Source organism: Rhinolophus hipposideros (genome assembly GCF_964194185.1).
Source record: "Rhinolophus hipposideros genome assembly, chromosome: 18".
NCBI classification, from domain to species: Eukaryota; Metazoa; Chordata; class Mammalia; order Chiroptera; family Rhinolophidae; genus Rhinolophus; species Rhinolophus hipposideros.
Window position 1 is genome coordinate 29,927,950 of NC_138064.1, and position 16,683 is coordinate 29,944,632.

Genomic DNA, 16,683 nt, shown 5'->3' on the forward strand with positions numbered 1-16,683 from the left:
TCCAACACTTGTTGCTATTTGTCTTGTTGATGATAGCCATTCTAACTGGGGTGAGGTGATATCTCATTGTGGTTTTTATTTGCATTTCTGTGATGATTAGTGATGTTGGGCATTTTTTGGCAAATATGTCTATTTGCCATTTCTATGTCCTCTTTGGAGAAAGTCTCTTCAGGTCCTCTGCCCATTTTTCAATGGGTTGTTTGGTTTTTTGTTGTTGAGTTGTATGAGTTCCTTGTATATTTTGGATATTAGCCCCTTATCAAAGGCGCTGTTTGCAAAAATCTTCTCCCATTCAGTTGGTTGCCTCTTTATTTTGTGGATGGTTTCTCTTGCTGTGTAGAAGCTTTTAAGTTTGATATAGTTCCATTCACTTATTTTAGCTTTTACTTCCCTTGCCTTTGGAGTCAAATTCATAAAATGCTCTTTGAACCCAAGGTCCATAAGTTTAGTACCTATGTTTTCTTCTATGCAGTTTATTGTTTCAGGTCTTATGCTTAGGTCTTTGATCCGTTTTGAATTAATTTTGGTACATGGTGACAGCTAGCATTCCAGTTTCATTCTTTTGCACATGGCTTTCTAATTCTGCCAGCACCATTTACTGAAGATGCTGTCTTTTCTCCATTGCATGTTTTTTGCTTCTTTGTCAAAAATTATCTGTCCATATTTATGTGGGTTTATTTCTGGGTTCTAAATTCTATTCCATTGGTCTATGTGTCTGTTTTTCTGCCAATACCATGCTGTTTTGATGATTGTTGCCCTGTAGTAGAAGCTAAAGTCATGGAGTGTGATACCTCCAGCATTGTTCTTTTTTCTTAAGATTGCTTTGGCTATTTGGGGTCTTTTGTGGTTCCATACAAAACTGATGATTTTTTGGTTCTATTTCTTTAAAAAATGCCATTGGGATTTTTGATGGGGATTGCATTAAATTTGTATATTGCTTTGGGTAATACGACCATTTTAACTATGTTGATTCTTCCAATCCATGAGCACGGAATGTCTTTCCACTTCTTTGCCTTCCTCAATTTCTTTTAAAAATGTCTTATCGTTTTCAGTATAAAGGTCTTTCACATCCTTGGTTAAGTTTATTCCTAGGTATTTTATTCTTTTTCTTGCAATTACAAAAGGAATTGTTTTTTAAATTTCTTTTTCTGAGATTTCATTGTTAATATATAGGAATACAATAAACTTTTGCACGCTGATTTTGTAGCCAACAACTTTACTGTATTCATTTATTATTTTGAATAGCTTTTTGGTGGAGTCTTCAGGGTTTTCTATATATAGCATCATGTCATCTGCAAAGAGTGACAATTTAACTTCTTCATTCCCAATGTGGATGCCTTTTATTTCTTTCTCTTGCCTTATTGCTCTGGCAAGGACTTCCAACACTATGTTGAAAAGCAGAGGTGATAGGGGACAGCCCTGTCGTGTTTCTGAACGTAGAGCAAAGGACTTCAGTTTGTCACTGTTAATTATGATATTAGCTGAAGGTTTCTCATACATGGCCTTTATTATGTTAAGGTAGTTTTCTTCTATACCTATTTTATTCAGTGTGTTAATCATAAATGGATGTTGTATCTTGTCAAACGCTTTTTCTGCATCAATTGATATAATCATTTTGTCCTTTATTTTGTTTATGTGATGTATCATATTGATGGATTTGCGTATGTTGAACCATCCTTGTGCTCCTGGGATGAGCCCCACTTAGTTGTGATGAATAATCTTTTTAATGCATTGTTGCATTCAATTTGCTAGAATTTTGTTTAAGATTTTTACATCTGTATTCATCAGAGATATTGGTCTGTAGTTTTCTTTATTTGTGTTATCCTTACCAGGTTTTGGTATCAGGGTAATGTTGGCCTCATAATATAAGTTAGGGAGGATTGTCTTTTCTTCAGTTTTTTGGAAGCGTTTGAGTAGGACAGGTATTAGATCCTCTTTGAAGGTTTGATAGGATTCTCTAGTGAAGCCATCAGGTCCGGGACTTTTGGTTTTGGGAAGGTTTCGGATGACTGATTCAATTTCCTTACTCTTTAGATTTTACAGTTCTTCATGATTCAGTCTAGGAAGGCTATATGTTTTTAAGAACTTGTCCATTTCTGCTAGGTTACTGAATTTGATGGCATATAGTCTTTCATAGATGACATGGATGATCCTTTGTATTTCTGTGGTATCTGTGATAACGTCCCCTCTTTGATTTCTGATTTTGTTTATTAGTGTCTTTTCTCTTTTTATCTTAGTGAGTCTAGCCAAGGGTTTGTCAATTTTATTTATCTTTTCAAAGAAACAGCGCTGTCACATTAATTTTTTCTATTGTCTTTTTGTTCTCTATTTCATTTAGTTCTGCTCTGATTTTTATTATTTCCTTTCTTCTGCTGACCTTGGGTTTCATTTGTTCTTCTTGTTCTAGATTTTTAAGGTGTAACAGGAGGTTATTTATCTGGGATTTTTCTTGTTTCTTGAGATAGGCCTGTAATGATCTAAATTTCCCTCTTTACACTGCTTTTGTTGCATCCCAAACATTTTGGTAGGATGTAATTTCATTCTCATTTGTTTCTATGTATCTTTTGATCTCTCTTATTTCTTCTTTGACCCAGTCATTCCTTAAAAGTATATTGTTTAATTTCCACATACTTGTGGTTTTTCCTGCTTTCTTTTTGCAGTTGATATCCAATTTCAAAGCCTTATGATTGAGAATATGGTTGGTATGATTTCAATCTTCTTAAATTTGCTGACGCTAGTCTTATGTCCCAATATATGGTCTATCCTTGAGCATGTTCCATGTACACTAGAAAAGAATGTATAGTCTGATGTTTTAGGATGAAGTGCTCTATATATGTCAATTATATCCATTTCATCTAATGTGTCATTTAGGGCTGCTATTTCTTTATTTTCTGTTTGGATGATCTATCCATAGCTGTCAATGATGTATTTAGGTCCCCTACTATAATTGTGTTTTGGTCAATTTCTCCCTTTACTTCTGTTAGTAGTTGCTTAGTATATTCCGGTGCTCCCTGATTGGGGGCATAAATATTGATAACTGTTATGTCTTCTTGTTGCATAGTCCCCTTTATCATTATGAAATGTCCATCTTTGTCTCTTGTTACCTTTTTTATCCTGAAATCTGTTTCATCTGATATCAGTATGACTATACCTGATTTTTCTCTGGATACCATTTGCTTGCAGTGTCAATTTCCACCCTTTCATTTTGAGTCTATGTTTGTCCTTGTAGCTGAGATGTGTCTCTTGGAGGCAGCATATGGTTGGGTTATTTTTTTTTTTTTTATCCAATCTGCTACTCTGTGCCTTTTTATTGGTGAGTTCAGTCCATTTACATTTAGGGTGATTATTGATACGTGAGGATTTCCTGTCATTCTATCTTTAGTTTTCTGGTAAGGCTGTGTCGCCATTGTTTCTTTGCCTTTTTGTTGTTGTCTATTATTCCTGTGTGGTGGTATTCCATGATTTCCCCCTCTGTTTCTTCTTTTATTATATTATATATTTCAGTTCTGGATTTTTTTTGAATGGTTACCATTAAGTTTATGTAAAAGAAAGTTTCATATTTAGAGTATTCCATTTTTTTCAGCATGTTTACTTTCTTCATTCCCATATTCCAGTTCAGGCCTTTACTCTCCTCTCTTTTATTTTTTGGTTGTCACAAATTATCCCTATTTATGCTGGCTGAATAGCCTCCTTCAGTATTTTTTGTAGTGCAGGTCGTGTGTTAGAAAATTCCCTCAGCTTCTTTATGTCTGGAAAGGTCTTTATTCCTCCTTCATATCTAGAGGATATCTTTACTGGATATATTATTTTTGGCTCATAATTTCTTTCTTTCAATAGTTTGAATATTTGATTCCAATCCCTCCTGGCTTGTAGAGTTTTTGCTGAAATATCTGATGATAATCTAATGGGCTTTTCTTTGTAGGTTACCATCTTCCTTTCCCTGGCTGCCTTGAGGATTTTTTCTTTGTCTTTAATTTTTGACAGCTTCAATACAACGTGCCTTGGAGAAGTCCTGTTGATTTGAGGTATTTGGGTGTTCTATTTCCTTCTTGGATTGAGAATCCAGTTCTTTCCACAAGTTTGGGACGTTCTTGTCAACTATTTGTTTGAATATACTCTCTGTTCCCTTCTCTCTTTCTTCTCCTTCTGGTATGCCCTTTCTTATATTGCTCTTTCTGATGGCGTCAGAAAGTTCTTATAGAGTTCCTTCATTTCTTGTAAGTCTCAAGTCTCTTTCTTCTTCCATCTGTGTCATTTCCAGATTTCTATCTTCGGTGTCACTGATTCTTTCCTCCATCTGGTCAACTCTACTACCTAAGCTGGCTATTTCATTCTTCATTTCTTTCACTGCGTTCTTAATCTCCAAAAATTCTATTTGGTTCTTTTTTAAAATTTCAATCCCTTTGGTAAAATATTCATTTTGTTCTTTCATTGTGTTTCTGAGATCATTAAACTGCCTGTCTGTTTTTCGCATCTCATTGAGTTTTTTAAGAACTGCAATCTTGAATTCTCTGTCATTTAAGTCACATATTTCCATGTCCTTAAGTTCATTTTCTGGAGACTTTTAATTTTATTCTTGAGCTTTCTTGTCATCTTGGCTATTCGTGGCAATTAATGATTTATTAATTCTCTTCCTAGACATCTACAGGAGTGGGTTCTGCAACAGGTTGATAAAAAGAGGTCTTTATTTTGTTTTCCAGTAGCTATTGGTAGAATGTTTTATTTTCTCTCTGACCGCAGCGTTTTATTCACTCTCACACTGTAATGTTATATTTTCTCTGCACTATTCCGGCTTCTCACACAATGGGAGGATTCCCTGGAAGGCAGGCTTCTCCTCTGTGAACAGTTCACCTGGGTCATGGAGAACCGCCTCCATGGGGGATGTGGAGAGCTTTGGAAGTGCCAAAGCTCTTCCTGCACCTGATTCAGAGCCTGTGTGTTTCAGCAGCACTGTTTATTCCTGCAGGGATCTGCCCAGATAGGTGGGGACAGGGACGGGGTGGGTTGTGAGAGGTGGCCCAGAACAATGGTGACAACCACCTCCACAGCCAGTCCTGCTTACATGGCTCCCTCCCCTTTGCCAGAACTAGTTGGGCTGTGAGTCTGTGTCTGTGGACCACAGCTCTCAGAACTGTGAGAATATTCTCTGTTTTTTGATCTGACACTGCTACTGTTCCACTTCTAGCACTTCAAAGGTGGTGGCGGGGTAAGCTCTGGAAGGATAGGGAGGGGGCAGCTAATCTCAGTGCCTATGGTTTCCGTTCTCTGCTCATCAGTGAGGGCTTAAACCACCCAAGGACAGGGAGTCCTTTGTGGAGTTATAGTTGTTCAATTTGTTGTAAATTCCAGAGGAGATTTCAAGAGGCTCACCTAACGCCGCCATTTTTATGACGTCATCAAAATATAAATTTTTAAAAAATCAATCTATAAACAACTTTCCAGAAATATACTCAGTATAAAAGTAGTTACAAAACTATTAAACTTCCAAAGCTTCCATTATTATAATCTTTGTCCCAATAGCTTGACAAATCTAGCAGGTGAAACTAACATAAGGCAAACTAAGTAACATAGACAAACTGATGAGGCCCTCGCTGGGAAGCATGAGGCTGTGAATAAGATGCCTTTTGGAGGGGTCAAATGTGTAGTTTAGAGGAGGTGCCCTGCCTGCTGATGTTGCTGTAGTTGTTTTGTATATATATATATATATATATATATATATATATATATATATATATATATATATGTATATATATATATTCATCAAACCACCTGCTGCCATTCTTAGGTTGCAAGGGGGAAAGTGGTATGAGAAATGTATAGATTTTTTTTCTTTATTCTATGGGATAATTTGTAAACATAGTGTAGACCTCTTCATCTTCAGCAAAGTGAAGAGTCACTGCAATAAAGTCTAGAAATCTTTGCTACTTAAACATACAATATGTAATATTCTGCTCTTTTTTGTATGTTTCTAATGATGAAATTTTTTGAAAGAAAATAAACGATTTATGTAGGTATGTATGTAAAATCTATTCAAATAAGGCATAAATATTTTAGTGTTTAAGAGCTTAGAAATCAAAATGCCCAGTTGTTACAGAAATGTTTCAAGTTCTAGTGATTTAGGAGTAGAGAAGGATAAAAAGTTGTAAATATCATTCTCCCTTGGGAATTAAGCTAAATAAATCAACACACATAGGAAGTATCTGAATTTTCTCAAGCCCAGAAGACAAATTAGGTATCAATCTATTAACACGTTAATAATAATACTTTGACAGAAAAAACGGTGCTTAAAATAAAAATAAAGTAGTGAGAGGGGGCAAACGTGCTGATATGTGTTCAGCATCATCCAGGAAAAAGGAGCAGTGAAGTAGTAAGACTCACAGTGTTTTCTACTGCAAACTCAATGGATGCTTTCCACTGGAGACAGTGAGGCTGGATGAAAAATCTCTTATGCCTCCCCACTTCCTGTTATCGTAATTCAATGTTTACCAGGCAACCTTCTAAACACTAATTCAGTTTCCCAGAAAGCTTGATAGTAATCCACAATCCCTTTCTTGCAATTCTGAAGTCGAAGTTTCAAAACAACAAAAACTCTTTCAGAACTTATCTGGCAGCAAATCCTGACCTAAATGGACATGGGGCCTTTATTTACTCCAGTTAGTATGAACAATGAAATATTTTACTGCAAAAACATGAATGTACCTGATTACAGGGTACCACCCCAGATTCCAGTGGGATGTTTCTTAAAATTCAGTAATATGCCTGATTACTTTTCTAAAAATCTAAAAATTTCTGAATTCTGAGATATGGGAAAGAGTCTGAATTCTGTTCCCTGGGTCTATAGGTAAATACTCTGACTCTTGGAACAGGAGAGCCCTCTTCACAAGGCTCCAGTTCCCCCACCCACAGAAATGAGTAAATCCGCATTCTGGTTTATACTTTAATATTATATAAATTTAGTTAGTGTAAATCTGTTGCCAATATCCGATCGTCTCTGGGTACTGGTACAGTCTAATTCCAGACCTATAAGGTCAGTTATAATCACAATCCTGAGGGGTGCACACTGACCTAGAATCTCTTTTGTAAGCCTGCCGATGTTCAAGCAACCAAGTGAGCCTGTTTACCCATCTTCCGTCCTCTCTGACTGACCTGTCAGAAAACAAACCAACAGTTAACCAATCTCCCTCTCCCAATCCTACCTCACTGTCAGCCTTCATGTAACCTGCAATACTTAGAAAGAGAAAAGGTTAAAAATTAAAATATAATAGATTTTTAACAGTTGTTAAGTTGCGACTTAATTTTAATCAAATTCAGTTATTGGAGAAGCAATGGATATTTAAGGATGATCTCTAAGAAATTAAACATAAGAAGATTCTTCATGTTGTTTAAAAAGACCTAATACTATACTAGATAGAAGGCCCTGATGATTCTCTTCTAATCTCAGATTAGAGCCCTAAAGATTCTAAACATGTCTTCTAGTGGTTAGGTGAAAAAGCAGTGAAGTTTATTTTCAAGTATACACATTTTTTTCCAGCAATACTTTACAGTTTTCAAAACACAAATTTGTACCTTCTTTTCCTGAATTACGCCTAAGTAGTTCATATTTTTTAAAATTTAATTTCCAAGTTTTCATGAGTATACAAAAATACAGTTAACTTTTTATAATCGATCAAGTATTGTACAACCTTGCTAAACTGACTTAGTAACTCCAGATATTTTGGTAGATTCCATCAAATTTTCCACATAGATAATCATATCTTTCTATCATCTGTGAATAAAAATAGTTTTATTTTCTTTCCAGTCAGGATGGCTTTTTTCGCTTCTCTTATTTCAGTGGCCATTAACAATGCTAAATAGAAGTTTACATGTTTAGATTGTTTATTTCATTTACAAAACTTAGCAAGAAATAATATATAGCTGAGGTCATTTATTAAACATGAAGAAGTCTAAATTTAACCTTCAAAATTTAAAGGGCGAAATTAGGACACATTTTTATAAGGTGTTAGTATTTGACTTATTGAATGTGTCTGCCTCAAGCGTTTTGACACAAGCCTCGTAACAAAAATATTGAGTATATCCAACTGCATTTTTAAAAATAATATTGATTGGCTTTCTTATAATTCCTAAAGTAATACGTGATCTTTGCAGAGAATCTGGAAAGTCTGAGGTACAAGGAAGAAAATGACAAACATCCTTAATCATATCACCCAAAGATAAACACTGTTTATTTAATTGTATCAAGAGCAGTTTTCCACATCATTAATTCTTCAGAAACACCACTTCTAATGGCTGCATACTAACCCATCCATTATATGGCCATGCTATAATTTCATTCTTCTTCCATCACTGGATGTCTACACTGCTTTAAATTTGTCACTATTACCACATATATGCAGCACAGCAATTCATACCTTTTGTATATAAATCATAGAATGACCTCTTGTTAGAGTTACTTTTGCCCATTCTTTCATTAAAGCTGTTAGTTTTCCCTACCAAGCAAAATAAGCTCTTTTAATGCTATCAATCATATATCCTATTAATCCCAAATATACTCTATTTGCCTTTTTATTTCAACTATTTTTAATTCAGAAGTTATTAATTTTATTTAATTGTAACTGTTACAAAGACAAATAAAAGATACTATATATATTTGTGTTACCCACTCCATTACTATAGCAACACATAACCCTAAAATTAACTAAAAGATTAAAGAGAAAAATCGGTGGTGCCTATAGAAAGTGTACAGTGAGTTAAGCCATTTGATACAGTTTTAATTCATCTCCTAATGAAATTGTATCTTGGAGGTAAAAGAGAGCTTTTTGGTCCATCCCTAATTTCAAGGGTAAAATATTATTTCCCCTACTGAGACAACTGAAGCCCAACAAAACCTTCCAAAATTTACATAGAGAACATACACGTGCCTGACAAGTACAACATTTAATGGTTATATTGCAGCAACTTCCAGTCTCATTTCCTTACTAAAAAAAAAATCTTTGAGAGAGAAATGTGGCAATTAGCATCTTGGGTTAATAAACAAAAATAAATTATACTTAAACAATACTTAAACATTTGTTTATTATGCGAGAGATATAGAACATAACAATTTGATTAAGAAGTTTTATACCAAAAAAAATGGAGAATCAAATATACAAATAAATTGTAGCAAGCAAAGAAGCAAAATTCAAAGAAAAAATCCAGAATCATTTTACACTACAAAAGCTTAATTGTTTTTGGAAACATTAATTTCCAAAATCTTAACTGGACTTTCATGAGGTAACAGCATAAGATTTTTGTCCGATCTAGTTGTGTGATACAAAACAAGTTATTTTATTTCTGTAGGCCTTAGTTTCTTCATCTTTAAAATAAAGAACTGCAGATTTCCATCTTAAGATGTCAGACTGGAGAAATCGCAGGAGCTTATTTCTTATTTCTACTCCCTTCCAAAAACCCCACTGACCTGATAATAAAGAATTTTTTTAAAAGAGTAATCTATAATGACTCAGAGAACCAGAATGGAGCCATTAACAACCAAGAGATTGCAACAAATTTCTCAAGATGGGAAAAGGAGTATAACAAATAAAACAGTGCACATAGAGGAAGTCGCAGCTTAGTATACAAAACAAAGAATATAGCTGAAGATAAATCCAAACTGCCAGAGACAACTGTACACAAACACCAGGTAGGTAAGGAAATCAGGAGTAAGAAACAAATCCAAGGAAGATTCATTGAAAATCTGTAACCCTAAAAGTAATTTCCCCATTAACAAGCCTACTTATATGCAGAGTTCTCAGTTTCTTATTGCTTTACTTGTAAATATGGACAGATAACCAAAATTTGCGAGATATTTGAAACATGAAAGAGACCAAAATAAAATTTAAAATGTCCCCAGAAGAATAGATAAAGAATAGACAAAAATATATTGCTCTTTATTATAAGCCCTCTAATTAATTTTTATTACTATAAATACTAATTAATTTTTAACCATATGCATATATTACTTTGATTTTTTAAAAAAGTTTAAGTACATTAACTAAAAAAAATAAGTTTACTAAGCAATGTGAAGCTCCCTTTCAGTCAATTCTAATGTTCCCTATGTAAAACTTCAGGTATTTGTTTTATTAAGCAACCATAAAATATATTTATTTCATAAAATAGTAGATAAAAGTAACATTATGCATATATAATCTTTATTTTCTTAAATTTGTGCCAAAACTTCACAATTTTAAGACTGCATGTTACATATACATACACACACCAATATACACACCACTACACACACGTACAAATTTGTTTTAGAATCAGTCACTAGCACATTAATGTTATCATGCTATTACATTATTTTAAATCTATAAATTCAAATAAATTTTAAATCATTTAAATAAAAGGAACACACCTCTATGTTCCAGCAACATAGTATAAAGTCAGTAATATATGTGCAATATTGATCAAATTACGATTTTTTAAAAAAACACCTTTAGTTACTTTATAACATAAGCATTATTATCACATATCTCATGACACCAATAAAAGTTAAACGTTCCTAAATAAAAACAGTATCTTAAAAGCTTCACTGAAAATCCAAATGCTTCAGAAATGAAAAAATAAAACAAAACATTTTATGTTCCAAAGAGACACCGTTTCATATCCTTTCCTTTATACCTTTTCAGGCATTAGTTAAGGACCACAATATCGCTAAAAAAATTTAAAAGGTAAAGTTTAATGTAGAAAACATGCATGTGTGAAACATCACCATTCAATAAACCATTACCATTCAATAAACCATCACAAAAACACTACATTGAATAACATGCAGAATAAACAGTACAACTGAGAGGTCCTCAAATGACTCCCTCATACTTGGTAGATATATATCTACTGAACAGAGAGGTAATTCATTCCCTTTCTTCTGCAAGCTAAAATACAAACTGCAAATCAGGATGTTCGAAAGCAACAAAATGAGGCCCCCAATTTATGTAAGGAGGCATACAATTATAAAAGCTGCAAAATACTCATCCAACCCGAATTATACTAAGTTAAAAAAAATTTTAAATACAGGTGACATGAAATTTAATCACGCATTATTTATTTGATGATCCACTTCAAAGACATAAATAAGAAAAAGATGTTCCATGAGAGTTACAAATGGATGGTTACATGAAATCTGAAGCACTATCTCCTCTCTGAAACAAATACAAGAAAATAAAACAAAAAAGCAAATGCTATAATATCTAAACTATCACAAATCTAAAGAATATAATCAAGGAGGGAAAAAAGTATGTTCCCTTGCAGAAGTAGTTAGCAACAACTAAATAATAAGAAGAAAGAAAGAGGACTTCTCCGGCACTATACTTACTACCTTACTATTCTCTTAACTCCTAAATGTTAGTGGTCTGTCTTTGACCACCTTCCCCCATGTTATACCCCAGCAGGTCTCTTTCATCCACACCTTTTGACCACCAATTATAGATAATAATTCCAAATGTTTGCCACCAGCCAGCCACAATCTGTCTCCTGAGTATCAGACCAATATATATCTCAGAACATCTCCACTTGACTGTCCCACCAGAATTTATAATATAAAATATACAACACTGAATTCATTCCTTACTCACTCCTCCTACTAATAACCTGTTCTGGTTATTGGTATCATATTCTAAAACCTAAGAGTTTATGTATTCAAGTTCCTCTCCTCACTAATCCTTTATCAATCACCATCTCAAGTCCAGTTCTACCTTAAAAAGGTATCAGCTAAATCCATAATCTCTGTTCTTAATACCTCTGTCTTGGTTTAAGCACATACATTATATTTGGGAAATAGTACATCTCTCCTAATAGATTTCCTTACCTTCAATCTGGCTCACTCTTCAATCATTCCTTTATATTGCTGCTAAAGCGATCTTTCTGAATTTGAATCATTTCCACCCCTGCTTAAAACTTTTCAATGATTAAAAATAAAAATCTAAAATTCTTAGAATAGCCTATTTCTTGCCATCTCTCTAGCTTTATGTTTTCCTAATCTCCCATATAAGATATTAAACTCGAAATGCATCACGGCATATCCTGGAATGTTTCGGTTTCTTACCTCAATACCTCTGCATATGTTATTCCCTCTTTCTAGAAAGTCTTTTTCTTGACCCTTTCAAGTAACTTGACTTTCTCAAGATTCAGCAGACATTATATATGGCCTTCAACTTCCTCCATTCCCTCCTTATTCCCATAGCATTTAGCAGGCACCCTTTCACACTATAATTGTCTATTATACACCACTATATACACCACTATATACACCACTATTATACTTTGGACACTGTAAGTAAAATATATAGTTATTATTCCTTTTTGTGTCCCACAATGCCTAGTACTTTGCCTGGCAATAGTGATCAATAACTATTTATAGAATGTGTAAGCCTTTTTGCTTTTTCTAGAAACAGATTGCCATTATAAACATCTTCCAAGAGACACAAAGCAAAGCAGCTACTTAAGAAAAACAACAGAAACCAGTTAAGAAAGCAACAGACATAAACAAACAGGGCAGAAAATGGAAAATTAAATATAGAGTCTCTTCAAAGCGGCTCCTGACGGCTCACTGTTTTTTACTGTCTCACATTCTATCACAACTATGTTTTACTTCCTATTTAATCTCCAATGCTTATTCTGATTTCCCAGAAAATAAGTGGTAAGAAGTTCTTCTCTCCACAACTGGGTAGGCACACAGAGAAAAATGGAAAGCATTACCTAAATCAGGCATACCTCAAAACTGAGCATAGTTAGTACTTTGAAAACGCCATAAAAGACCCCGATCTACCCAGCCCCAATTTCACTTCTAATCGTTGCCTTCTAAAAGACTTGAGAGTAAGATTACAATGGATATTTTACCAACCAGTTATCAAACATCTTCCCTAACAGATTCCCAAAATCTCTTCCTAAACTTACATTTTTTTCTCTCATGGTAATGAATTATATAAATTCAGTATTTATTCTGTAAATATGCATTTACATTTTTATCCTTAAGACAAAATGAAATACTTTCTTCCTACCTTCCCCCAACGGTCCTTGAACAGAAACTTCCCCAGCTGAATTCCTTCTAATATTTGCCGCAGTTTTCCATGATCACAAACAAAGGGAATACAAAACTCTCCTCCTACCTAACACTGGGGCTTCTAATATTCCTGATCCTTCCCCTTTCTTTTCTCCATTGGTACCCATACCCAACATTGCCTTTTCAAGTAAAGCAAAGTCATCACAATTAACATCGCCAGTAATAAATCAATTGGTATCATATGCCCTCTGGTATGATGTATTGAGAAGGGCATATAAACCTTGTGGTACCCTTTCCAATACACACAACATCAATCTAATCAAGAGAACACATCAAATAAACCCACACTGAGAGACAATCTATGAAGTAACTGACCAATACTTCTCAAAAAAGTGTCAAGGACATGAAAGGAAAGATTGAGGAACTGTCATAGACTAGAGAAAATTAAGGAAACAGGATGAAGTGCAATGTGGGATCCAAGACTGGATCCTAGGGCAGAATAAGAACATTAGTGGAAACACGAGCAAAATGTAAATAAAGCCTGTAGTTAATAATACCGTAGCAATGTTAATACCGTAGCAATGTTAATTTCCTAGTTTTGATAATTGCACCATCGTTATGTAAAATGTTAACATAAGAGGAAGCTGCGGGTAGGATGTACAGGAACTCTGCATTGTCTTTGTAACTTATAAGTGAAAAATTTTTCAAAAAAAGAACCCTGAATTGCTGACACCAAGCCTCCTAGGTCAATCAACATATTTTATTTACTCATTTTTTTTTTATGCCTCTCTCTCTCCTCCAGCCTATTATCAATTTATTCTGAGTTCCTATTCTTTCCCTAAAAAGTTTCCAAGTTCTTATACTTTAAGATCTCTCATAGTGCCATTTCTTCCCAACACAGGGCTAAACTCTCCTCTCTCCTGCCACAAACTGACCTGCCTTAAAAGATGTCACTTAACAAATACCTTAATATCTTAGTTTCATTGCAATTAACAATTTACTAAGTGCTTTTAAGGACATTTATATACAAAAATTGAGAGATGCATATAGTAAATATTATTATTTTACAGATTAGAAAATAAGATTAGGAAAAATTAAGTGATTTGATAATTAATAAATGTCAGAACCTGAATTTCAATCCAGTTCTTCTGACTGCAAGACCAAGTTACCATATTAAAAAAATACCAGTGTGTGTTTAAAAATATTCAACTTCCCTGGCTCCAGGCAGGCTAATTACATCTAATACATGTGATTATTTAGGTAAATTCTAAATTTCACCAATGTCCTAAATGTCCCTCTTGCAAGTTTCAATGACTCTACAATCAAGAATTCTGGGATTCAGTGAAAAGGTTCTGTGTTCACTCTAACCATAAACTCTCTGATTTTTTTTTTTTTTTTAGAGACTTCAGTCATCTCCTTTTCAGCCATCAATCTTTTAGACTGAAGAATCACTTACCTCTGTTCTTAGACCAAGACAGCTTCCTGTTTTCAAATATCTGAGTTGTTGCTCGAATCTCCAATTCATTTCTTGATATTTGCAAATCAGAACTAGGGGCAACCCTTCAATGCCCCCCAACCTCACGAAAAACTCTAAATATCTTTTTCCTTAACTCAAAGAGGGGGTGGGGGTCGTCCAAGGGCGAATCCCTATTACATGTGTCTATTTAAAGATGTACCGCAATGATGCAGAGCAGCGCAACAAAGCCACATAACTTGAGACTCAGGAGAAAGCAGCGTTTCACCTGACTTAACTCTGAGCAGCATTTTTCTCGTTCACAATCATAACTGATGTCTGTGTCAGCCAACTGAGAACATTAAGACGTAACCAAAAGCACTGAGATTTTTAAAAGCAGCAATTATGGAAACAAACCTCTAAATCTGAAAACTAAGGAATGAGAAAACTATTAATAGATGCTTGCTACGTGCAAGGCACGAGAGAGGAGAAAAAGCTGCTCAGTGGTTAAGTTCTTTGAGCTCCTGACGGTGATTTATTCAGTTTTGTGACCTCCCATCCTCACCCCTCCAACGCCTCGAATGGGCACGAGCTCAAACTGTAGGACTGAAACTGCAGGCGTCGAGGTGACGCGATCTGCTCCGGGAGGAAGCCGCGGGGGAAACAGGCGGGATGGGGTGTAACTTCGCTAACTATCGTTTGAACAGGTTTGCGCTGCTTTAACGCAAACGGAACAGGCTGCTGCTGCATTTGGCCCCGCGTGGGGCACGGGGAAACCGGGCGGTCTCCCTGGGACAAAGCGGGACACCTCCGAGGGACCCCAAAGGTCTGGGGCGAAGCAAAGGGGGCAGTCACTTGCCTCCCATTCCTGCAAGAAACGCTGGGCCTCGGCAGAACCAACCGCCTTGTGCTTCCTAAATTCGTCCTTCACGTACTGATCGCCAAGGGCCTTGAGGTCTGGGGGCAGAGCCCGGTGCAGCAGCAAGATGCGCCGATACAAGGCCCGGACGCGAGAGACGTGCGCGGCCGGCATAGCGCCGCGCGGGGACCACAGGCCGCGCCTGTGCAAAGGGACGGCGCGTGCCCGCTCCACTTAGACGCCGGGTATTAATAAACCGGAACACGAGCGGAAGAGGGCGCGCGACCTTCATCCGCTTTGGTCCGCTCTGAAATCAGGACCTTCCGGAAACAGGCGCTGCGGCGGCGGCGGCCGAAAGGCGGCACATCACCGCCTGGGAGGGGCGTGGCTGTCGTGGGGTCGCGCCTGCACCGCCACTGCTCCAGGGCTGCGTCCCGGCCCGAGAGGGCTCCCACCACAGATCTTGCGTGGGCCAACTGTCACCCCTGAATCACATCCCATTATCTTGTACACTAATCTTCTCCGCCTCCTTCCCTCCCAGTAAAGGCCTGAGGAAGTCCTCGTCAAAATCAGCCTCCTCCAGGAAGCCTTCCATGGTTAGCTCGACCCACTTCTGGCACTTTATCTAGTGTTACTGCGTTCTGCAAGAGGGATCAGAGTGGGATTGAGCTCTCCATCCACGAGCCCACCAACCCGTGTACTTTACACAGTGCTGTGCTTCTAAGTTGTCCTCTGAAGCCGTGGCATATTTCCTGTAATTCAAGTGAGCCCTGAGCCCGTTTCCATCAAATTAGCTGCAGAAGAATCATTAGGATGCATTTTTAAAGTGTTTCCAGGGCCACAATCTTGGAGATTCTGATTAGTCTGAGATGAAAACGTAGAGTCAGGACATTTACAAATCTTCACTTTTGGCAAAGGATGCTGAGAGTGTAATCAGTTTTCAAAGTTGGTTGCAACCTGGCCTAGTTCTTTCCCCTCACAGCTTTGGTCCTTCAGCAAATCCTGATGGCGCCACTAACAATATATATGTAGAATTCGACCATTTTTCGTGACTTCCTCTACCACAGTTGTCTCTCTTTAACTGAATATTGTGGTGGCTTCTTCTGTTCCTGCTTCTGGCCATGACCAACTTTGCTCATTATCCACCTAAACTGGAAATCACAAGTCACTCCTCTGCTCCTCCAGTGGCTTCCCATCAGAGTAAAACCCAGTCTCTCCACTTCTTAGCTCTCTAAATGTTCTCCTACTGCTCTCTCCCTATTGGCCAGTTCCAGTCACACTCACCTTCTCCTTCCTGGTAGTTTATCTTTGAATAGCCCAGGCACACTCCCAATG

The 16,683-nt window shown here is 36.4% G+C and overlaps 1 protein-coding gene across 2 annotated transcripts in view; it reads right to left on the reverse strand.

The window, feature by feature from the left end:
• SDHAF3 (succinate dehydrogenase complex assembly factor 3) overlaps window positions 1-15,663 on the reverse strand; it is a 52,224-nt gene extending 36,561 nt beyond the window's left edge. Inside the window, exon 1 of one of the 2 annotated variants that reach the window (XR_013995332.1) lies at window positions 14,493-15,596. Coding sequence is in view for 1 of the 2 variants with exons in the window: in XM_081079622.1 (XP_080935748.1) it covers window positions 15,349-15,522 (174 nt within the window). In the remaining variant the exon portion in view is untranslated. Of the gene's footprint in view, window positions 1-14,492 lie in introns of both variants that reach the window. The other variant, XM_081079622.1, reaches the window with a different exon arrangement.
• Between the last annotated feature and the right edge of the window lie 1,020 nt (window positions 15,664-16,683).